A 24,526-nucleotide genomic window follows, 5' to 3' on the forward strand; every position below is an offset into this window, starting at 1 on the left:
ACCACCTTCCCTGCTTCCAACTACCCAGGCACTGCCTCAGCAGCAAAAGAGGGTCTTAGCTCACACGGTAACTGAAGACTGAGGACACATGAAAATGGGTTTAAGCTACTGAACCAGGTGACAGTTTGCAAGCAAAGGATCTTAAGCTGACCCTTGTCACAGTGCACAGCTGGAGAGCTGAGGTAATGCCCTGTTCTCACTTCTTGAAGTCATGAGGGCTCAGGGCTCTAAAGGGTAACTGTTCCTCAGCAGGAGGGTTCTTGGCTTCCTCCACTGGTTTTTGGCAATTCCAGGACAATTTTCAGAAAACTCGTTAACACTCAAATATACTTTCTGATCTGAAATAATTTGACACAGAGTGAATTAAAAGTTTACTTTAATTTTGAACCATTTTATAACTGCATTTTTCTCATGAAGCATCTGTATCACAGCAGGCTACAATAACTTTGGGATAAAAGGCAACTGGTAAACTGTCCAATACAAGGTTCCAAATAAACAGTTCTTACTGGCCCCTACCCAGACATATCCCAGATAAAGTTTTTGATCAAAAACATGAAATAGATCCACCTGCTTATTTTAAGCATATTAAAAAGGAAACTAATTGGACCATTTCTATTTGTCTAGTTTTTTTATACAAAAAGGCTACACAATGTTACACTTTATTCAGAATACAGTTAGAGCGATTATGAATTAGTGTTCTACACCTTTACTCAATCCTTAAAAATTAGAAACTGCTGTAGCATATTCACTATAACTATAACGAGAGACTTTAAAAAAAAAAAACCTAACAACAATTACTGCAAAAAGAAAGGCTACTTCCAAAGCAAGCAAGGTCAGTACCATTACAGAGATTTAAAAAAAATAATAAATTTTTAACAAGCAAGGCTAGGGTTTGATAAATTCCATCTTGCAATTCATTCTTGTGCATTCTTCGTTTCTTGAATCACTCCCAAAATCCATTTGTATTATTACTCCTCGACCAAAAAGGACCAGAACAAAAAGTTTACTTCAATTGTTCCCATAGGAAACTCAGCTTGGTTAGTGTGTCAGGCACTTTCTGAGATACTAGCCCACCCCTCGAGCCCTCTCAGCAACTCTACAGGCCAATCAACGCAAGTTCATTCAGATGATACAGCTGCAAAGAGAAAAAAAAAACAAAACAGGTGTCAGCGTTCCTGAGTAAAGGGCTGTTTTCACAGATTAAGACTGCATGAAGCCAGTGCACAAGACATTACAGTTAATTACTTCCACACTTCACGGCAGAAGTCAGTTTGGAGCGTACTGATCATGTGTTTCCAGAGCGTTTATTCACTGTTCTGGCACACCGGGACCCAACTCAGCCAATCCCTCCCTGCCAACCAAGTCCTCAGTCCAGTCATCTGTTTTTTCTCTTTTTGTTTTGTTTTTAAATTCAAGGTTGGAGCTTCTTACCTAAAGGATGATTTACAGGTCAGTATCGAACCAGGCCAACTGATTACTGTCACCTGGAGGCAGCCCATCCATAAGGTCCTGGGCATGGCCAAGATCTGGCAGACCATCAACTGGGTAGTCAGCACCAGGGTGGTGGCCACCCATTTCATGTTCCATCATAGGGTCCATACCCAAGGCATCCTGACCGTATCCGCCAGAGTGGAAAGAACGGTAGCTAGGATCTAAGAAAGTTAAAGGTGGCAGAGGGAAAAAAAGCATAATGTTAACAGATGTTAGATGCATCAGAAGCCGCCAGTATCAGTGTGTGAGAAGATCTTTGTAGCCATCTAATTTTATTCTAGTTCAGCCAAGTTCAAAACAATCTGTTGCCTGCCCTTAATGGCTATTCCATTGTTCGAAACAGCCTTACAGTACGATTCTGCAGACAAAGCACACTGCAGTCAGAAGCACGAGCAGATTCCAGCCAAGCCATTAGTCTGCACAATCAACAGTACTAAAATTCAACAATACTGCAGCAAAACCAGGCTCCAAGACTGTAGACTTGCTTCTGAAAGACTAGTCAAAAATAGCTTAGAATCCTTAGGGATAGGCTTGCGTTCGAGTCTATAGACACTTACAGACTAATACATTCAATACCAGCTTTTGTTTTAAAGAAAAACTGCACTATTGGAATTGTCAAGTCCATTTGTAAAGAATTTAAAAGATTTCTGGAAACAACAGCTCAGTGGGAGATTCTCCCACAAGACTCAGACAAGAGACACCAGTTTCACACATTCATACAGCTCCCATTTCAGTGCTGCCAGTGGTGTTGCAGAAACCAGTTATTTGAACTGGCAGTTCCCCATCTGCCTGTCAGTTTGCAATACCTTGCTGAAGAGTAATTCACTCTTCGCTCATTTGCAGTTCTCCTTTAAAATCTATGACTTGACTTCATCCAACTTAAGTTTAGTCAAGGGGAACGGAGGAGACATACCATCTGGGCGGTATCCAAGAGGTTCTCCCTGGGCACCAATATCAAGTCCAAGATCTGCTGTCTAGATGTACACAAAAAGTTACAAAACAGTTTCAATGTCAGGTCTTTGGGCCAGCACTAGTAATTCTGAGTTTTTAAGGAGTTTTGAAGCTTGCCCCTTTTTAGCAACTCTTCTGCAGTGAGCACTGCAGCATGGTACTTCTGTGAATACAAAATGCCTTTTTGTCCAAGCATCTGCATCCAATATATAACAGCCAGATTTAGGCAGAGGAATCCATAGATCACATAGAACAAAAAAGATGGGGCAGGTCTAGGAACACTTGTCCTCAGGTACAGCTGCCCAACTCCAGCAAGTCAGCTGTTCAGAGACTCCTGAGCCAGCAATAGAGCAGTTAAAGAGTTCTGAAGGGACCTCCCCCAGTTTGTCCAATTACAGAAGTTAATTGCCCAACTCCAATCTCAAAAAGATATTCCGTTTTAGCTTTTTTTTCACATTACTGTGGTAGATACAGATTTTAGGAAAACAGAAGAGTAAGCACTGGGCTGCTGTCCGTTATTTAGTAAATACATACAATGTAAGACAAGCGAGGCTCCTGAATCTTAAGAATCTGGGGGAAGACAGAAACTCAGTGAAACTTTCCCTCTACCCCATGCACACTGTTTTCAGTCTCAGTTCACTGTGTCACCCTTTAAGCATAAAACAGGCAATGTGTGATAATCTTCCTGCAAACATATTCAAGTCTGAAAACTCAATTCACAACCCAAGTTGCATCCCCACCCCAAGATTATTAATCCTATATTGTTTGCTTAATAGAAGCCTCACAGGGTATGTTTTATGTTTATGCTTCCCTCCTATCACTCATCCCTCAATTTTTGCATTCATTGTTCATTAGAATACAAGCAGCACAGAAATGTACACAGTTCTTCTGGGCCTGTATCACTGATGGCATCTATGCTTCACTACTGAAAGGAGGGAGGGCTTGGAAGCAAGGTCTCCCCAAGGAACCATTAATACAAAGACACAACTCACCTCGTTCCAAGCCATTGGCTCAGTCCGGAACAGAGAGCTTGTCAATTCAACTGAAAGTCGCTTCTTATAGTCTTGTGGTTTGTCCTCAGACATTCTGAACAGCACTGCAGCTGCGTATGTTGCTATCGACAGGAAGAGTGATTTCAGTAGTCAAGTCTTCTAGCAACTTTTCTAACCCAAGTGGGAAACCTATCTTTTCAGTTCACTTACCAACACCCTCATTCCTAGAATGAAGCAGTTCTGTTAAAGGGGCAGTTGCACCTTCAGCTTCAATTGCTTCAGCTGCTTCCTTGTCTTGAGCCAGTTCACAAAGTACACCTGCAGCTACTCTCTGGATGTTCTCAATGGGAGAGTACAACAACTGCAACCAAAACACAAAGGTTTCTTTAGCTCTTCTACTTGAAACAAGCTCTTCAGCACAATCTGACTTAGCAGTTCTACCAAGGGAGGATAAGAGCCATTTTACTCGTTTTCCTCGTACGTACTATAGCATTTTCTTGAGCTCTTGCTTACCTGCACAAATAGTGGAATGGTATTTAGACCCCTGATTACAATTCGATTATGAACATCACGTGCAAGAATATGCAGGGCTCCAGTGCAGCCCTCAACAATTTCTTCCATACGCACACCCTCCTAGTTAGGGAAAGAAAAGACACTTTTTGAAGTTGATATATTGCATGCCATCTTCTAAAATGACTGTCAAAAAGCTGATCACCCTTGTCAACAAATCAACCAAGCTTGTCCCCTGCACAAATCCTCTTCCCCCAACAGGGCTCACATCCACTATCTACTGCTGGCCTTCAAACTTCACATCCCTGCTGGGAGTCAGCCCAGTTTATCCAACTAAACTCAGTAACTGAAGCATCTCAGTGGAACTCCTCTCAGTGCTCATTTTTATTTCAGTTCATTATAAACTTCATGTTTGACAACACTGGCTTTTTTTCTCCAAGCTGAATTAGCTTGGCAGTTTACTAAGTTTGAAACAGTGGTTATCAGTAATGAAGAGGCCCCCTCCTGCCTCTGCAAGTGTTAACCACACTCCTACACTAGTAGGTGTTGCTTCCATTTACTTGCCCATGCTAAGGCAACCTCCCCTTTGTTAGTGTGCTTAATGGGGCAAAAAAATCAAGACTGATCTTGCCACAATGACCTGGTACCTAAACAGGTAGTAAGTATGGAGCACATACAACTTCTCAGTACTTTTACAGCAATAAGCACCCTTGAAAATACGCAATGAATGAGCTGTGATAGCATTCTTAAACTCATACTTCTGAGAAGGATGAGGCAGTTCTGGTTTCCTGGTAGAGAACTACTTGCCCTGCCAGAGTAAGCAAAACCAGTATTTCTATTATCTACAGCGTTCAGAATTAAATGGTCAAAGTAAAAGAAGAACCAAGGTTTTGGCATTTTTATTTAGTTAGTTATTTAAAGAAAAACTTCGGGTCTGCTGAGACAGAATTATGAGCATGCCAAGAGAATAATATGAAGATAAGACAACAGCTACGTAGACCAAACAATACATGGTTAAGGCATGCTGCCATCTGAGGAGTTTGAGAGACAAGTTTTACACTTAAACTTCAGTTAATGGTGGCCACTTACCACAAACTGCTGTTGCGTTCCACCCATAGAAGTACGTCGCTGGGTATCTTGATGTGCTCTAACCAGCAACTGAACTAGCCTTGGAATAGCACCTTGTTCACGCAGCGGGGCGTGGTTTGCAGGACAGAGAGCAAGATTGCGGATCAAACCCACAGTAGCCTGCAGTTAAGAAAGGGGGTGGGGAATAAAAAGATCATGAGGGGTACGCTTGCTGTTAGCAGTTTATTTTTTTCATCAGTTGATCCCAAATGCTTAAATCTCTAAGAGACAACACACTCAGTTGCTCAACTGAAACAATTTTCCCATTAGACAAGTTACGTTCCCCAACACCTCAGAAACAGTTTTTCACTGTTAAAATTACATTTAAAAAGCACCAGTTTTCAGCCTTGAAAGCTGTTAACTATTACTCACCTTGATCAAAGGCCAGTGTGATGGTGGGTGCAACAGTTTAACCACCACTGGGAGCCCATAATGGAGACGTACTGCATTTTGAGCCATCTCAGCTTCTTGATGTCTGCTGGTGAGGTGACGGAGCGCACAAATAGCAGGTTCTGTGATGTCTTCCCTGTCTCCAGCCCTAAGAACTGTGCGCACAAGAGCCTCAATGCCACCAACCTGGCACACCATCATCTTGTTCTTGTAATTGTTGCAGGTAAGGTTAGAAAGAATGCCAGCAGCACAAGTCACAACATTAATATCATCTGATCCTAAAAGCTGAACAAGAGTTCCTAGAAGGCCTTCCATTCCCTCCTGGGGAAAAAAAAAAAAGGGAGGGGGGGGGAGGAAAAATTTAGTCTTTCTTCTACTGTGTTAGCTTTTGATCCTGATCCCTTAGAAGAGCCATTTACCTGCTTTGTTGCAGCATCTGACAGATTTCTCAGAGTCCAGAGACAGTTCTGGACAAGACGCTGGCTTGGATCTGTGAGGTGGAGTCCCAAAGCTTGCATCCCACCTAGAACATTGTACAGATTTGATACCATTACTCAGATGCTCATCTTGTGAAGGTCCTTCTCTTCCCTTAAAGCGTGAGTGCATACCTCACAAGCTTCTGGATTTTTCTTGGCATTAGTATCATAACAGGGCTAGGCCCTAACCCTTCACCACACAGAAGACAAAAAACCCTGAAATTCTTTTTGTGACACTGGACCTTTTAAATGCATGCATATTCTAAAGGGGCCATTCTGACAATGCTCGGCCACTAAGCCATCCAGCTAACAACGTAGAGAGTTACTTATAATCAGACTGCCTTTTATACTTCTGTATACTAAAGGCCTCCAAAACTAGTTATGGACTGAAGGACCAATTCAAGTTTGATTTTTGATGCTGCTGTTCTTACATGAAATGTACTGATCCTGCAGTACTGTAGAGCTTTTTAAGTTAACATGGGTACAAGGTACTTACCAGCTTCAACAATAGCAGGTTTGTTGCTGGAGCAGACTGACAACACCTTCAGCACTCTACTTGTGGTCCACAATAGTTTCTCATAAGTATAGGTCCTCATTATGTTTACTAGAGCCTGGGGTCCACCGCTTGCCAGAATAATCAGCTGAAAGACAGCAAAAAGTAACATTTATGTGTCACTTCCTGTGCATGTCAGTAGGTAGTAATTGTTGCTGGCTTACACCCATCATAGGTCAGAGATCTCTGAAAAACTGTTCCCATCGGCTGGTCAGGTCTGTAAGCTTTATGGTCTCACTATAAGCAGGACTGCATTTCCACAAAATAATTCCTGCATCCCTCACCTCTTGCAGGTCACGACTGACCGGCAAAAGCCCAACATGGCTGAAGATTCAGAATAAGGTACACAGGAACTGTTAGGTCATTCATAGCAAGCTTGCTTTTTTTAAGTGCTTCAATAGCAGAGGCACTTACCTTGCTTTCTTGATTGCCATACGCTAAAATCTGAAGGCAGTCCGTTGTGATGGCCAAGAATTTGACATTTGTCTTGTTGAGCAAGGCAACCATTTTCTGCAGCCCACCAGCTAGACGGACAGCCATTTTGGCTCCTTCTTGATGCAACAGGAGATTGTGAAGAGTTGTAATGGCATAGAACAGCACAGAGTCCACTGGGGACCTACAGAAGGAAAAAAACCTCTTGAGTACTTGCACCTACCAGTTCAAACTAACAAACACAAATACTATCTTAGTAGTCCACATACCCAAGCATTTTAACCAAAGCAGGGATGCCTCCTGATTTGAAGATTGCCAACAAGCCTTCACGGTGATGTGAGAGATTGTGTAGTGTACCTGCAGTACAACGGGCTGTTTCCACATCGTTTGTATTTTGCATGGTACGTACAATAGCAGACACCATTTGAGGAGATCTCATGATAGCATGGCGAGACGCTTCCTTTTTGGATAACTGATGAACCATAACTGCAGCCTTGTTCACCACCACCTACAGAAATATTTGAAAAAAGCTTTTAAGGTTATTGAAGGAGCCCCACAAGCAAGCTACACCGAGGGCAAAGAAAATGCTGACCTGGTCCTCATCATTCAACAGTTTGGTCAGTTCTGGGATTGCACGAGTTGCAAGTTCAGCATCATCTTGGTAGTTTATCAAATTAACAACAGCATGTTTTAACATCTGGGATGGCTCAGCCAGGCGTTGCACATTAGTTGGATGAGCAGCATCAAATTGCGTGGATGGGATTTGCATTCCTTCATCCAGTGTTTCAGGGAACATAGCTGCACGCACTCTCTGAGCTCTAGTCATTGCATACTGGCCATCAATATCTGAAAAACAAAGTAAATTGTTACTTCAAACTAGGAATAAAAAAACTCACCTTCTAGATTAGTAATAATTCAGTATTTAGGTTTCTGTGTTGTTAAGCTGCATGTCTAAGCAAACCAGCGTAATAGAAAAGGCCTTACCAGCAACTTGCTCCTGGGTAAAGGACTGAGAGAATCCCTGCTCCCACTCGTACAGGACTTGTGTCGTGTCCACATCCTCCTCTTCAGGATTTCCCTTGCCACTCAAGGAAGGAGCAGTTGTTGTGGCACCAGAATGGATACCAGAGTCCAGATATGATTGTTGCTGCCAGTGACTGACTGCTGCTTTTCTATCTGGCTCCATTGCCATATCCAACTCCATCAAGTCAGCTGTAAGAAATCATTGTTGAACAATTAAATTTAGTTCCATTACTCCAGCATGCATTAATCCTTCAAGAGATGACACAGATTTTAAATGACAATAAACTGTTATAATCAACTACCTCAACCCTGCAGAGGTAGCACTGCAAGCGAGACAGAAGTTTTAAACTGAGGCTTTACGTTGAACCAATGCAGACATCTATAAACCCGACTAATAGGCAGTGCAATCACTGCTATTGTGACTATCTTAGTCTGCTCTTTAAAGGTTCCCTTTTCCACATACTGTGATTATGTACTTGACTGTACATAAGGGACCCAAAATGCTTACAATGACAAACTTGTTGGCAGGTTTGAGTTCCAGTGTAAGGTATTCATTAATGTAGTAGTGCAGACATTATTCAATCCAAGTGACTTTAAAAAGTTTAAAAAGGGAAATAAGGAGCCAGTTTAACTGCTCTTTGTTAGAACTGCTAGATTCTAGTAACAGAAATTGTGACGCATTATATACCTTGGGTTGCCATGTTCCTTGTTGTGCTCCCAGAACTCTTTCCTGCTACCTTTCAGAGACCCTAAAAAAAGACCAAGGTTAGAATTTATTAAACACCAATCAGAGCTAGTAAGACAGCATTTCATATTAGAACACTAGAATTGCAAACTAAGACTTCGCGTATCTTGCCATTTCATTACTACAGTGAGTACATTCAAATACTAATTCGCAAACCCCCATGGACAGAGACACAAAAGAATGAGATGTATCACCCAGACTTTTTCTCTTCTTAAAGCTGCAAGAGAAAAAGAATTGAAGACTGACCATGATAGAGCCATTTTTTACTTCTTTATCCTTGCATAAGATGAAGTCCAGACATTAAATAAATTCCACAGTGTGGACATGCCGCAAAGACAAGGGCTAAATGTCAGACTTGCTCATTTCTCTCAAAGACAGCTACTCATAAGATACTAGCAAAACTGATACGGGGCTACAACATAGATTTTCACAACGAAAGCTGAAATGACTGTTTAAGGCAAGCTATTATTTCAGTGGTAGAAAGGCTACCTGAAGAGTTATAATTGAACCTCTTCCTTTACTCTTTTCCTGTACCACAAGAAAAAAGTTATCTTGCTACACAAAATACTCTTCCTTGAAGTTAAACTGAAAATTGAACCAGCCTTATAAATGAACACTCTCCTTTAATTGCACACATTAAGTCACCAAACTTTTTTTTTTATTTTGCAGAAAATCAAGATAATTGGGGGCAAGAAACTGAAATATGATCAAATGCCCTATCAAAATCTTAAGTGTGCACCTCCATTTGATATCACCAAGCAGGTACAGAAGTACCATAAATCTGTAGCAGTCTCTTCACTAACCCAAAAAGAGAAATTTGAGGCTACAGCTTCACAACAGGTCACTCAAAAAGCTGTCATACTTTTATTTTGTTTGCTCCCCTTCCCCCAACAGTCCAACACTGTTTTCAGCAGACACAGAGCTGGTGACAGCCTATTCTGGGAGCTAGCCAAGCAGAAACATTTGTAGTGGTAACTAGTGCAGTGAGCAAAACCATCTCTTCCAGCAATCAGCTTTCAATGTGCCGTTGGGTGTTAGAGCTATGCTGATCAAAACATTCCTAGACAATTAAGTAAAGGCAAGCCACTAATCTCTTTAAAGGACAGGTTTGCAGTACTGTGTCAGGAGAACAAAGTCCATTTGACACTGTATTTGTGTAAAGACAGATTTCCCAGTTTTAAGAGGTTCCTTCAGGAGTAGCTTTTAGAAAATCATAATTAAACAGAAGACAGGCCTGTAGTTTTAGTCTCACTGAATAGGTTAGGCACGTCTGAGGCAAGCTTATATATCACTGTCTCTGAGCCAGCTGCAGGATACTCCAGCAGCTCCTGAGCAAACTCGTTACTCTGCTGTACAAATGCCAGTGCTGTTTGTCCTGACTCTGCGCTCCCACAACTTTTGGCAACAACCCTTCCCTGGCTCTTTTAAAATGGACAGTAGATATGCATCTGCAGCAGATAAGCAGCATTAAGCTGATTTAAGACATAACACAACATGCAGTTAAGTACCCTGCTATGCATTTGGAAATGCTTAGGTCCCTAAACCAGTCCTATTCCACAGCCTGGGAGAGACTGGCCAACTCAGTCTACTCCTCACAATCTGCATGGAGGATGCACTGACAATACAACCATTTTTTTCCAGTCCCTCGAACACTGTATTTTTCCAACGAGCTATTAGGAGTTTGGGAGTAGCAGTTGTACTAAGAAGGAAAAACTAAGTCGTGCTGTCAGTCCACCATTAATACAAAAATTCCCAAGTAGTAAGTTGGAGGAAGCGCCTATACAAAAGCTTGATAAGTCCCTGCAGGTCTTAAGCATTATTTTGTCAGCCTCACTAACAACTCCCAAAAAGAAAGAAGTGGAATAGTACTGAAAGTAAAATTTGTGTCTGCTCCCCCTAGTCCTCACTGTAAGCCAGATGCAACATTTCCAATAGAAAACTGGACAAGATCTAGCTGCTATATACAATTTGTAATATGCTTAGCACAAAAGAAGATCTATTTTTATTGTAACCTCTCTTGTCTCCTCCCATCAGGAGACTGCTAATAAAAATGATCACCAAACTAGGTTTGAAGTTAACATACTGGTAGATGTACCAGCCAAGAGTATTGAGTATGCTTTGAGATATTTACTACCACCCCAAATTCAAATACACAATATGAGGCTTCAGAACAACTTTTATATCCTTCCACTGCTGAATTTGCACAAATGAAGGCAGCTGGCCTACAGCAACTACACTCTGAAATGGTTGTTTCAATTTCAGGAGCCTGAAGAAATCAGAAGAGTACCTGTACCATTTGGTACAATCCAACAGACCAGACTAATCACTAAACTGCAACACTGTTCCAAAATAAAGCTGAAGAACACCTACAAAATAGCAATGAAGAATATCAAATTAAGCATGCAGAACTGTGTTATCAGTTAGATAGTCAGTCTTTGAAACGCTGACCTTCGATCAGCCTGCTAGCTGCACCTGAAAGTTTCTAACATCCTAATCTGCATTTCATACACCCATAACACCCCAGCAATTCCGGGTAGCATTTTTTTTTTTATTTAGATGGGAAATTGGTTTTAATCCTAAGGGTTCAAAATAACTGCAGACTAATGGTAGCCAGGGAAAAGGGGTACATTCTATTTGTTTTTAGGGTTTCTGTAACTGAACGTTCTCCCATATTTCCATTCCCATTCTCTTCTCATTTTACAAGGCATTAAGCTGAGTGCCGACAAGCTGCTGACTTGTTTTCCTGTGTCACTGACAAGGTTAACCGCTACACTTACAAAGGGAGCAACAAACCCAGACTAGGTACAAATGTTTGTGCTGTTCATTTTCCTGCAGAAACTGGATCAATACATGCGGGATAGGGGTGAGGTCGTGGGGGAGTGGAAACAAACAAAAAAACCCGCTGCTAGAATAATTAAGCATGTAGTCTTAAAACCATGAAACACATATCAGCTCTTTTAACTCAAGCTCCTATTCAAATTTACTGGAAGACATATGACTAGTGACATTACACTGTCAAGGTCAGTAATACAGATCAGGAAGAGACAGAGGGACTCTTACAAAGAAACATTAGCATAACTGCAAGCTTCAGTAAGCCTCACTATTTTTAAAAGACTACCTGAAACTCAGAATTCAAGTCTAAATTCTGATAAATGTCATGTTATATAGTAGTTCATGTGAATGTACTGTCAGGAGTTATGGGACTGTTAACTTCTCAAAAGCCCCCTCTTCCTCCCCCATGACACTATCCACTTGTTTAGCAAGTATGATCAGCTTTGGGCTTAAACAGAGGTGTGGGGTTTTTTAAATATATATATTAAATCCCTCATATGAAGAGCAATACAAGACATTGCACTAGACTACCATCAGTCCCAACCTTACATTTGAATTCTAAAAAACTAAGAAAAATAGTTCTGCAAGCTTAGCTGGCTTGCGAGCTACTAATTTAAGTTACTACAGAAGACAATTCCAATTTCTCGGTTTTCAAAGGAAGAGTATTTTGATAATGAATAAAACTTAGGCATTAACTTTGGATTTTGGAGAGGAATCAGGCATATGCCAAAGAAGTCAACAAGCCTATAGCACTTCTCAAATGTGAGCAGCTTCCGTAAAACCCAGATAATTTTCTTTCTAAAGTCATTAAACGCCATTAGAACACAGAGCACAGTGAATTGTTTACTTCTACTCTTACAGAGAAGAAGAAGAACAGGCTATCTAGGGGGGTGAATATCAGCCTGACATTTACCTGCCTGGTGTATCAAGACTACAGCACATTTGCACCTCTGCTGCAGTTTATCTACTATTTTCATTGTTAGTCTATGAAACAGCTCATATTTGCAGCTTGTATTAAATAAAAATGTATCCATCTTCTTTCAAGGTTGCTACCTTAATCTTAATAGAATCTCCTCGTTAAGATTGACTCAGATTACACCTGGCTCATCTGATAAGTAGTTCCCCTCCTCTTAAAGTTTGCGTCTTCCAGAAATCTTTTGCTTGAGAGCAGCATGTTACTAAACCATGTATGAGAAATGAAGACTGACACATCCATTCACCATAATCTATTTAAAGTGAACATGTCTACTGACCATATTTTCATGTCTTGCTCTATGTCTCATCTAGGACAGGCCAAGCAACTGCATCTTTAAATTAACCACTGGTGCTGAATGACACATTTTCTTATACAGAACAAGCAGATCTTAATCTTGTTAGAGTTACAGCAGTTAAAAACATGGATTATTTACATACAAGTGAAGAGAAGTACATGTACTGAAAAACAGTTTTTCTCCAAGTGCTCAGAAGTTATTGCAACCACCACCAAAGTGTTACTGGAAGCATTCTTTGGGTCTAACTTTGTAACTGGTCTTGTTTCATGCAGCTGCCTGCCAATGATGTTGCCTGTGCATCTGCTTTACAAAGAGTCAGTAGCCAAAATATACAGGCAACTTCAGTTCCATAACTAATAACACCAGATAACTACAGCACTCATTCCTGTGAGCGAAGAACAGAAATACAAGAACTTAATGTAGCAGAAGCTTCCTAATTCATCTTAGTTTTCAAGTAGAGATATGAAAAATATGTTCGGTCAAGGATTTGTAAATAAAAAATCCTTTGATCTTAACCATGAAGTTGTTATTCTGTTTTCTAGAAAAGGAAGCAGGGGGTGGGGGGAAGTCATCCAAGACAATACTGATAGTGGAAACATCAAAGAAGCTTTCATGGTGTATAAGCTCTTTCAGGCATGAGTGGCTGACCTGTCTCTAAGCAATTTTTGGTCTAACCTACCCCACAGCTATAAGCACTCATGCAACAGGCAAGCCTACCTTCTACTGTTTTTAGTCTTATGAAGACATGATCCAACTGAGATAGTCACTTTAATATTCATTAGGAACCATACTAAACTGATTAACAGGAAGCACAGTTATTTTTCTTCCTTTAAAGAGTGAAGCCTATAATCAGTTTAACTGCTACTAATTTTTTTTTTTTTAAAAAGGAAAAGCAAGAAGTCTTACTCTAGCTGAAGAAAATGTGACAGCTACAATTTGAGAGTGAGAACTTACAGGTGACCTATAAGAAATGATTCATAGATTGCCTATCCACAGATGAAAACAAGGGTAGTACTTGTGGAAAGTAATGATCTGGGGTATTTGCATTCAGTTTCTAACTTTGACAATTCTAGTTTTGGATTAAGGGAGATGACAATCCTTTTAACTTCTCAGGTTATCATTTGCCTTGCAGGTCTCCATTTAAGAAACTTTCATTTTGTATCTTAATTATTCCTTATCCAAATGGGGATAAAGTCCTCTTCTCCCATATCCTCCGTGATATTCCAAACAAAACTTAACTTTGAGGATTTTTATCTGACTTCTATTGAGCTCTGGGGTAAAGTATACTTTGTAGGTAATTCTGGAGGCCCTTCATATATCAGATGCTTCTGCAAGATTAGTAAGAAGTCATGAAAGTACAGTTTCAGTGTTGTGTGCTTTAAGGGATTTTGGAAGCTTGTTGTAGGAATGACAGTTGGAGTTTACAATTTTTCTTGTTAATGAACAGATGATACTTTATTTCAAAGAAGGAACAAACAACATGCTTGAGTTTCACTCTGAAGACTTGCACTTTAAAAAATTTAATTATTGTACAAAGTTACCACACAGGATTAAATACAACAGTTTTCCTTAAATACATTCTATATCCACAAAACAAGTACTGAACAGCATTGCCATATTCTGTCTAAAGTAGCAGCATTTGCAGTCCTCACTTTGTCAACCTTGAAAGGAACAGCTGTATGCAGTGAGTGGAGATTATTTTGAAATTAAAGTTATATTACAAGCATTTGAGGGCCTTTATTGTCAAATTAGTCACTCACTAGTAGTGACTTCTGGATTAAGACATTCAATTTTTCAAATCCCTCCCTCCTCAGACTAGCAGTCTAAGGACCTGGATGGACAAGAACTACTGTGAAACTCATTGAAAACTAGCTCTCAAATAATGGTTTAAGGCTGTAAATTACCACATTCAAAGCAATGGACCACTTGGGTATTTTTGGAGACACTAAAGTTAAGGTTTACCTTACTATCTATACCAGGAATCAGAATACAAAACTTCATTTTTCATATTAATGTCAGGATTCCTTCTACTTTCAGCAGGCTGGTATTTAATACTAGGAAAAAATATCTTGTCATAGGCCACCTGAAGATATCCTAAGTAAATGGAAGTAACTAACATCAAAAGGAAACAAGTCAAACCATGTAGCCAACACAAAGGAAAAAACCAGAACATTTCTATCTTCTTTCAGGTTAGAAGACAGAAACACTCAGCTGTAGCCTTCATTACCACCTCAGAAGAAATGCCATGGCAAGAGATAGAGCAGCATTACTATATTTAAGTGATGTGCCAAGATGTAGCCACTTCAACCATTTCAGTAGTTCTACTGAAAACTAAGAGCTACCAATACTGACAGGAATCTTAACCTGCATGCCACAGCACACCCCCACACTGAAATCCAGCCTACTGATCCTAGACAGCAACAGAAAAAAAAACTCGTTCATAAACTTTAACTCATGACAAAACTGCTCTGGTCATTTCTTCAAGCAACATTTGCTTAACATTGTTCCCTCCAACCACCAAATAAGAATACTTCACTCCATTGAAGTACCCTATCCACTCAGTATCCTGTGCAATCCATCCAGCTTGAATTTATCAAAGCTAGAATACTTCAGACCATGCATTCTACTGATGCCTTCTGAACCCACTAAATACAACAGTTGAGTTGTTCTTTAAGATATCTTAATAATTAGACCTGAAAGTCTAAGATCTGTTTCTCCTATTAAACGTCAGGAAACAAAGAAACCTGAATAGTATCTGCTTAACTGATTCTTCTCAAAGGTTAGCAGGTTGCAACTTCCAAGCTTTAAAAATCCTTAATACAAACTGAAAGAGGCAACAAACTAGCTCCGATAATCCGCAGAAGTAGAAGAGGGGTATTTGACAGCACACGCAGATCTGCCAATGCTCACTACAAGTTACCTCTGCTTTCAGACACTGATTTTTGCTGCTTCATTTCCACTTCATTATTTCTTTTTTCCTTCAGGCATTCCAGTTTGCTATTACATCAATTGTTCTGGCTTTTCAGCCTTTGTCTTCTGTCTTAGAAGTTATCTAAAAATTCCTTTTCATAACAAAGGCAGAAGAGCCTTCCTACACTAGCTTTTATAAGTTGTTTTTTTTTTTAATAAGAGTTCATTTGATGCCACATCACAAAATAAAGTGTTATGCCTGCCTATTTTCAGTCATCTCAGCAATCTAAGACCAATTAAGAGCACAAAGTAGAGTTTCTATTCACATGCTCATTACCTAAAGCAAACAGCATGCAAATATTTCTGCTCTTGCTAGACTTCTCTAAGAAAGTTGATTACAATTGCTTAATGGAACTGAAGTACAGGCATCTGGTAGTCTTGACTAAACTTAAACACTGGGTTAGCTGTATTAAAAGAGGATTTACTCCTCAAAAAAATGTCTAGTGAAGGCAAAACTCAGGTTACAAGGACAGAAAGTGAGGCTCATCTTTGAATCCATGCAACCTTAGACACACATGGCAGAGGGGAGGGAAAGGGGCCACAAGAACTTTACAACACAGCTGTAAGGCTCCATTCTACCCCACTTCACTTCCATTAGGACTGGAACACTATGGAGTGTTCTAATACTACAGGACATTCACCTGTTTTACCCTCCCCTTCCTCCCAAAAGGGACAGTAGGCTAGTAAATAATCACACTTCCTAGTCAGCTTGCCAAATGGTAACTGTGACAACTCGTTAAGTTTCAAGTGCAGTTGAGACTTAACGTAAGTGTAGTCAGATCCACATTTTGTTTTGCTCACCCTAAGTACAGAATGCCACCCAGAACATAGGTAGTTTTAATCAATCACTGAGTTTTAATCAATCGCTGAAGAGCAACTTCAGCCACCAACTTTGTTACCAAGTTCAGGTAACAAAAAATCTGTCAGAAGTAGACTCAGTGCTTTCACTGCCAGATGGGATATCTTCAGCTGTAGGCATTGAGTGTCGCTGAAACACAGAGCTTTGAGCAACTAACACAGCATTTAGGCACTAACAGCTTGTGCAATTAGTCAGGGTCTTCACAGGTACTAAGGTTTAAGTGCCCTTTTAAAAACAACCCATTAGAAGTTTCAATAAAGCAACAGTTAACATTGGTCTGAGAGCCATGGTCAGCCAACAAATACTTGAGATAACTAATCTATAAAATGATGCGAACCTGGAGAATTCAGAACAAGCCCATCGGATAAGTTACTGAAAAAGTAATAAAGTTCACCTGGGAACTGATCTGCACAATCATTCTAAGAGATGAACTTTCAAACTTTAGAACCTGCCAGAAAGGTCCCATCCATCCATGCCCCCCCAAATGAAGCTGGCAATATCATACAAAGGTTCTCTAATACCTTTGATGCATAGTATTTTACTCTTTAGGACAGACATTTTAGAGAAATATCGTGGGAAATTACATATTGATTAGGACACCTAGAGAAGTCAAAATGTACTTAGTAGGAGTTACCTACTGCCATAATTTCTTACAACTATCAGTGGTGCCATACAGAATTTTGTTTGATGCCAGCCAGAGCCTAAGGCTGCTGGAGTCACATGGCTGGGCATACTATGCAATGTAAAGACTGAACCTTTTCATAGTCCATACTCTTTGCTATTTAAAGGCATACTTGTACTGTAGTATCTGAAATCTCACAGCACTGGATGTTGTCACTTCAGAGAAGTTAGCATTTGGATCCACAGCACAATTTTTTTGCCCTTTACCTAGAGAAGCATTCAGGAGTTGCAACAGGTCTGTCAACACAATCCTTTATATTCAAAATCACAGGCAAGTACACCAGCATGTCCTAACAAGATCTACAAACATAAGAGTGATCTTCTCAAAGAGAGCTATGCTTTCTGCACTGGGTACTTGTTTGTCCTCGATAAAAATCTGGTTGTTTCCATGAGCTATAAGCAGCAGCTGTGCTCAAGCTGACAGAAATTATCAGGTCATGTTTGAAAGTAATAGTTTAAGAGAGCTTTTCACTAGCAAGTATACTGCAAGACTATAAAAATCTGTAACTTTATTAGCAGGCAAGATTGGCTCCAAGTACCTATGTATCCTTCTCCACTGTTCAAGAGAGGAGCTGTTGATAATCTTAAATGTTAACATGAGATGCAAAGAACTGTTTCAACTACTAATCAGGTATTACACATCCAGCTTTAGAATGAAAGTAATAATCTTCACCACCACATCATGCACCTATCAATCCTTTGACAGCAGTTTGCAGCTCAGTATTAAAGGGCTGGTATGACAGTTTCAAGTTTATGAACTTGCATTAAATTCATAACAAGATTATCAACCCATTACTCTTATGTCTTAATTGTTTTGACCAACTCAGCACCACCAACTCAAGCAAGTAACCTCAAAACAGTTAACTAAGTTCACTTCTGTTCAGCAATGGGTTTACTTTGAGATCTTTTGGTCACTAGCAAGCATTTCCAACTAGGGTTTCATTCATAATGTTTGAGTATCTTCATGGCCTGGCAAAACATTAAGGGCAGTTTTATTATCACAGCTTAGTTACCATCTCTTATTTGTGGGACACAGTTAGGTCTCTCCTGCCTTTCTTGGGGATGAGCTAGCGTTTCTATCTAAGGTTTCGTTCACCATCAGTACTCACCTAATCAGCTTGCACTGATTTACATGTGTCTCTACTTTCACTAAGATGTCTGTAGTAGATATGGCAGTAGCCAAGATCAAACATCATTCTTTAGTCTTACCTAGCCACATACTACAAAAAGCTGCCATCATGGCCATTTAGCCATGAGAACTTAGACAAATATTATACCACATTTAACACTAATAAAGTGCAGCAACAAACCACTGCCACTCCTCAAGCTTCCTGCCCACTTAGTTTTGAGTGTCAAAAAGATACTTAATCTTTCTACAGTCATTTCTCGTGATCATGTACACTACTAACAAGAAGGTTGATAGACACTGTATTACAGAAGCATCTTTCCCTCCTGTCTCTGTAGAGCTTAAAACATTCATTTCTACTCAAATACAGCAACAATTGAGCAAAAATCTCCCTTCCAAACCAGGAAGTTTCTAACCATAACCTAGTTACTTCTTAGGCTGCAGCCATGCAGCCAGCCCTGAATATGGATGTTAAACATTAATCTCCATGGTTTAAGAAACCAGTGATTAGTCATAATTGCACTGACACTAATGAAATACTTATGAATCTGAAAGTGGTTGTCTTTGCTTGTCTGTCAGAACAACTATGTATTTACAGTAAGACATACCAACACTCAAAAAAGTACTGTTTAAGCAATAAACATGCTAATAAAGTCTGACACTATGTTTCTTCAACTCACTTTTAATTAAGGCAAACTGACAAGGCAACAGCATTTATCAGCACCTTTAGGATGTTAAGATTTCTGGCCACTGGAGGGCACCTGAATTGTTGCCAGGACAATACAGAACTACTTGCTACAGTTGCTGCAGAGTTGGCAAATTTCTCCAATGCATGTAAGTCTATTTAGCACAGTAAGTCAGCCTAGAAACACTAGTTCCAGCAAACATACTTACAGTGCACACTGTGCATTTGCCGACTCAGTAAGATCCAGATACTACCTTTTTAAAAGCAGCAACCTAGAATACTAGATTAACTCTTTCAACCTTTAAGAGAATTAATTTATTCCTTAAACAAGGCTTCAGAGTTTATTTAGTAGTAATAGAGCAAGTACTTCTGCCAATACTAATCCAGCTAGTGTACATTGTTTCTTAAAGCAGCTTGGAGCATTAACAAAAAGTTCTTCTGTAATGAAAGCTGTGAAGCAACATCTACACCCACATTTTCCAAGGCAACAAAAGCACAGGACACATTTGCTTTCACATCAAATCAGAGTTAACAGATTCATGAGGGCAAGTTGAGCTACAGGTATATGTTTCACCTGCTCACCTTATCAGTTTGGTGTTCCATATAGACAGAAATACCAGAATAAGACTTCCATTAGTTCTCTCCCTTGCACTCAAAGTTACCCATCAGGGCAAAAACACTTATCTGGCTCCTTTCTTCTCATGAGAGACACAGGCTACACAACACTAGCATATTAAGACATTACCCTCTTGGATTAAAGCCTGATCACAGAGTACAGCAAGTTTTAGCTTGGAATGAAGCGCTAGAAATGGATATTAGAAGCAAACCACTGTCAGGCTATCTTATGTTGGCAAGTCTAACCAATTTAGTTGGTTCATAACATCAAAGCACCCCCAAAACAAGTCTTCCAGTGCTTAACTAGAAAGTCAGCAATACCACCTGCCCATCTGACCAGAATAATCATTTCATCTAAAGAGACAAAAGTCACATGCAATACTTACTGCCAAGGAGTTTGCAGTATTTTGCAAAGCTAATGCAGTGCCATTTTTAAGTTACCGCACAGTCACCCTGCAAAGCAGGGGGCTCAGAGCTGGCAAATATGTGCTGGGAAAACCAAAGAACAAGTCTCAACTGCTCCACAGTTTCTCACAAAGTTTTATCAGGCTTCATGAAGTATGATGTTCAAGATAGGCAAGGTCAGTCCTGATTTTCCTGCCATGGTATGCAGTCTACCAAAGTCACAGAACAAGTTTTGCTGCAAGCAACTGCATGATCACCACAACCCCTGCATTACCAGCTTTAACTCTGAATTCACATGAGTTATTTTGATTACTGCTGTATTTGCACACTAGTCTGCCTATTAGACAATATTGTGCAGAAACATCATTATCCAGAAGTTTCAGACTGCACATTCTGACTCCACTTAGTAAGACTGAAGCTTACAATAGCCATGTTTTCTGCCCCATTCTTGCTACTTCCCTTTCTACCACTCAAAATACTGCAAAATTGATTTAAAAGGCCACTAGTACTAACTTGTCTTTACATGTGAATTAGCCTTCTGCAACATTGTGTTCTGAAGAGTAAACTTGAGTTTTTGGTGATCTTAAGTCATGAAATACCAACATCAGTTTCACAAAGAAACCATATATCTAAAGGGCAACCAGGTTTCATGGCCAAGATTTGATAAGCCAGTTATCGACACACCACGTAGTCAAAGCAAAATGCTAATGGTCACAGCAGACTATATATCAAGCAAGAAGCCCAGCCTATTTACTTCTTAGGCAAGAAAAAGGAAACTACTAAGGACGTAACACAACATTTGAAGAACTGACTTTGTCAATCAAGCTTTACTTTGTATTAAATCCTTGCTTTTAGAAGCTATTGTGCATTGCGTTGTCCTTTCCATCAACATGTTTTTACTTATTTCTTTCCTAGACTCTTTGAAATGATCAGCCATACAGACCAACATGAACATTCCCACACGTATCAGTTTATACTTAAACAGAAAATACCTGAACTAATAGCCAAGCAAATATGACATTTTTGTAGAACAATCCCAGAACAGCAACACACTCGATATGATTTTTATACTGAAAGGCTGAATTTAGAAAGTCTTAAAGCCTTGTCTGAACACTTAAGCATAGCCTCATTTTCAACAGTACCATACATTAGGCAATTGACACAGTAGCCACATACCTGCAGCTGTCAGCACCTTTTTATTCAAAGTGCAAGATTAACATTAGGTTCCTAGACTGTTGGTTACTGAAATTCACATTATAACCCAGCCCAATAAACACCAGTAAGTTTTGCCCTTTGTGCTGTTTTAAAGCCTTGCAGTAGTACCTTTTTGTCATTCAGAAGCAAAATCATAATTGGTAAGCTGCTGTCTGGTGAGCCTGAACTTAACATCAAGACAGACCCAATAATCTTTCAGGTACTTTTCTCATATTTGCCTTTACTATAGTTTCAGCACATAAAGATCCCGTTTTACTAAAACCCCTCCTTGATTTCCATCTATCGACCTCAGCATACCAGCCCAGCCTCTTTCCATTCACCACTTGCATACTTTGGGGGATGGGAGGACCACAGATGTCTGGAATATACAGAGTGTCAGAACAATGGCTGCTCCATGAGAAAGAGATCAAGAAGTAGCTGGTTACAAAGATCAATACTACTATTCCTAAAGTCACAAATTGCCCGTAGTACCTTCACAGCCTGTCCTATCTTCCCAGACGGAAATAATCTTCAGTAGAGGTTTTTGGGAAGAGATTCAAAAAGAAGGGGCACGACGTCCTAAGTCAAGTTTTAGCTAGGGAAGAATTCAAGGTTTTGCTAGATTTAAGAAACCTCGCTGTCCCAGGAGCAACTGATCACGCACGAAAGACAGATGACCTAAGCCTTTCGGGAAAAACCACATCTGGACCTCCCTGTTCCACGGGAAATCAGAAACAAGTACCCTACATCCTACTGGGAGTAACAGTAAGTTGCTTCACACACCTCAGAAGTACGTTAAGTTTGGGAGGCTGAGGTCGCCGTCGTCCCCCCTAGTCAGCAACGGAAAGCAGCAGGCGCTTCCCCTTGCAGCATGTGAGCCTCCACGCTGCCCAAGTCGTTCGCTACAAGACTCTGGTAACGTGGGTGTTAAAAACTTAATTTGACTGCTCCCAGCTCCGAGGAGCTTCATTTCGGTGACACCCAGAAGCATAACCTCTCCAGCAAATATGCATGCAACTAAGACCGAAAACCCACAAGGCAACAGATTAGTTATCTCCCGCTGACTGCGGTGACCGTGATTAGTTAATTATATTCGCTGCAAATAAACCCGTCCCCTGATTTATTCCCCCTATCACCAACGGTGGTCTGCAGCCCACCGGCGAGTCAGTACCTTCCCCCACACACTTAAAAGAGGAAGAAGGGGCACGAAAGTACTCCGGCCTCAGCTACAAACGCAGCCGGGAGCAGACTCTCACGGAGACCCGGGCAGCAGAGACTCGCCTTCTCCTGCAGACCCGAGCAACCACCCCCTCGCCCCAGGACGAGCTTCCCAAGAGACACCTCGGGAGCTGCAGCTGCCGCCTCCCGCAACCACGCAGCTGTCCGGACCTCCCAAAACAAGAGGTCTCTCCTTCTTTCCAGCCCAAACCTCTCCCCCTCATCTCTCCCACCCCCACTCAGGCAGCGCCCCCCGCCCCCCTCCAGCCCCGTCCTTCCCGCCTCGGCGCCGGGCACACCCTGGACCCCCCAACGGCTGCGGGACGCAGCGCCCGCTCCCGCCCTCCCCGGGGCAGCAGCGGCCGCTGAGGGAAGGGGGCCCAGCCCGGGCTCGCCCCAAGTTCCCGCCAGAGAAAGTGGCACTGACGTTGCAGGGAGGCGAGAGGGCAGGGTCCCCCCGGGCTCCGGCTGCTGCTGCTGCCGCCCGGGCGATCCCGGTCCGGTCCGTCTTTCCTTCCTTGTTCCCCTGCCGCCGCCTCCTCCTCCTCCTCGCTCGGCTCTTCACTGACAGCAGTACCCTCGCCACCGCCTCCCGGGTGGCGACCGTACGGGGCGGCGATGATAGTCCCCCTTGCCCCGAGCGCCGCTGCTACTCCTACCGCTGAACCGAGCGAGAGGCTTAAAATGGCGTCGCTCACAAGGAGGTTCTTATAGTGAGCGCTGAGCTCGGCTGTATCCTGCCGCCGCGGCCGGGCCCAGCGCGCAGCATTCCACAGGCACCCAGCGCACAGGGCAGGGGGAGGAGAAATAGTGCCCGGCTCCCAGGGCGGAGGGAGACAGAGAGCAGCAGCGTAGGGAAGCGGCTGCGAGCGGGGGGAAGGCCGTAGCGGCGGCGGCGCGGCGGGGGGAGGCAGGGCGGGCCGGGCCGGGCCGGGCCGGGCCGGGCCGAGCCGAGCCGGGGCGGCGGCGGAGGCGGAGGCGGAGGAGGGGGAAGGGGAGGGGGAGGGGGAGGGGGAGGGGGAGCGGCGGCGTGAGGGGCGGGCGGGCCAGCGAGGGGAGGACAGCGGAGACACCTTATTCCGGAGGTGGGGAAGAAGCATCCGAGTTCCCGGCTGGGAGCGAAGTTGCTGCTTGAGGGTGTAGTAGAGGCGGCGGGGGAGGGAGTGCAGCTGAGGGGATTAGTTCGGGGTCCCGCTTAAGGCGGGAGGGGGAGCAAAGGCGAGCGTGATTCCCTTCCTTCCACCCACCCACCCCCCCCCGCCTTTAATTTGGCCTTTCGTTGCCTGGCGATTTTTTTTTTTTTTTAAAACGCACGCCACCAGCTGTAGCGAAACTCCGTTCTCTCAAACGCTTGTCGCCAAGTCTGTGAGACTCCTGGGCTGTTAAATCGAGGACAAACGGCCCCGGCGCTGGTCTAGGGCAGCCCGCCAAGCTGCCGCCCTGGCCCGCCGGCCCGCCGCTCTGTTCGGCTCGGCTCGGCCCGGCCCGGCGGCGGGGGGGCCCGCTCACGTCGGCGGAAACGCGCTCCGCTCTGCCCCTGTAAATATTTGTCAGGAAGCAGTTGCCAAAGAAAGTATATCGTTATGCAATTTATTTATTTTTTATGGAAGAAGCGAGCTTCCCCCGCCCCCCCCCACCTCCTCCTCGCCCGCCCCTCGTCTTTTTAGTGAGTCGTAAAAACAGGAAAAGATTATGAATTGCACAAGGTTTTTCTCAGCGCGCAGAGCCCTGTGAAGGCACGTATGTGGCACTCTCTTCCTCGGCGTGCACGGGCTTGCACAGCAGAATATTTTACGGACTTTTTGCGTGTACCGTCTTGCACTGGCAAAGTGTGTTTAACATACCGGGGTAAAAAAATACACACCCCTCTACGTGAAGCAAGGACCGTATACGCTACCGTGTTTATGTAAAACATCCGTTGCTAGTGAAAGATGGATTTATTTCCCCCCCCTCAGTATAAATTTGCTTTGGCACTAGCG

At 42.2% G+C, this 24,526-nt stretch overlaps 1 protein-coding gene across 3 annotated transcripts; it reads right to left on the reverse strand.

Moving 5' to 3' along the window:
- Window positions 1–359: 359 nt before the first annotated feature.
- On the reverse strand, window positions 360–23,272 carry CTNNB1 (catenin beta 1). Of its 3 annotated transcripts, XM_054814073.1 has the most exons (16): window positions 22,975–23,266; window positions 8,635–8,695; window positions 7,908–8,135; window positions 7,516–7,769; window positions 7,193–7,431; window positions 6,906–7,107; window positions 6,435–6,579; window positions 5,882–5,985; window positions 5,445–5,783; window positions 5,034–5,192; window positions 3,948–4,067; window positions 3,645–3,795; window positions 3,435–3,556; window positions 2,405–2,465; window positions 1,432–1,652; window positions 360–1,135 (listed from the first exon to the last, which is right to left on the reverse strand). In XM_054814073.1, exons 2-15 carry the CDS (start codon window positions 8,645–8,647, stop codon window positions 1,444–1,446), a joined length of 2,346 nt encoding a protein of 781 aa, XP_054670048.1. In that variant the 5' UTR covers window positions 8,648–8,695; window positions 22,975–23,266; the 3' UTR covers window positions 360–1,135; window positions 1,432–1,443. The 3 variants fall into 3 exon arrangements, with proteins under 3 accessions (XP_054670048.1, XP_054670049.1, XP_054670047.1); XM_054814074.1 differs by lacking the exon at window positions 1,432–1,652 and having other exon boundaries at window positions 22,975–23,272; XM_054814072.1 differs by having other exon boundaries at window positions 360–1,652; window positions 22,975–23,270.
- Window positions 23,273–24,526: the final 1,254 nt, after the last annotated feature.

The sequence above is a fragment of the Grus americana genome, chromosome 2 (assembly GCF_028858705.1).
Source record: "Grus americana isolate bGruAme1 chromosome 2, bGruAme1.mat, whole genome shotgun sequence".
Taxonomy (NCBI): Eukaryota; Metazoa; Chordata; class Aves; order Gruiformes; family Gruidae; genus Grus; species Grus americana.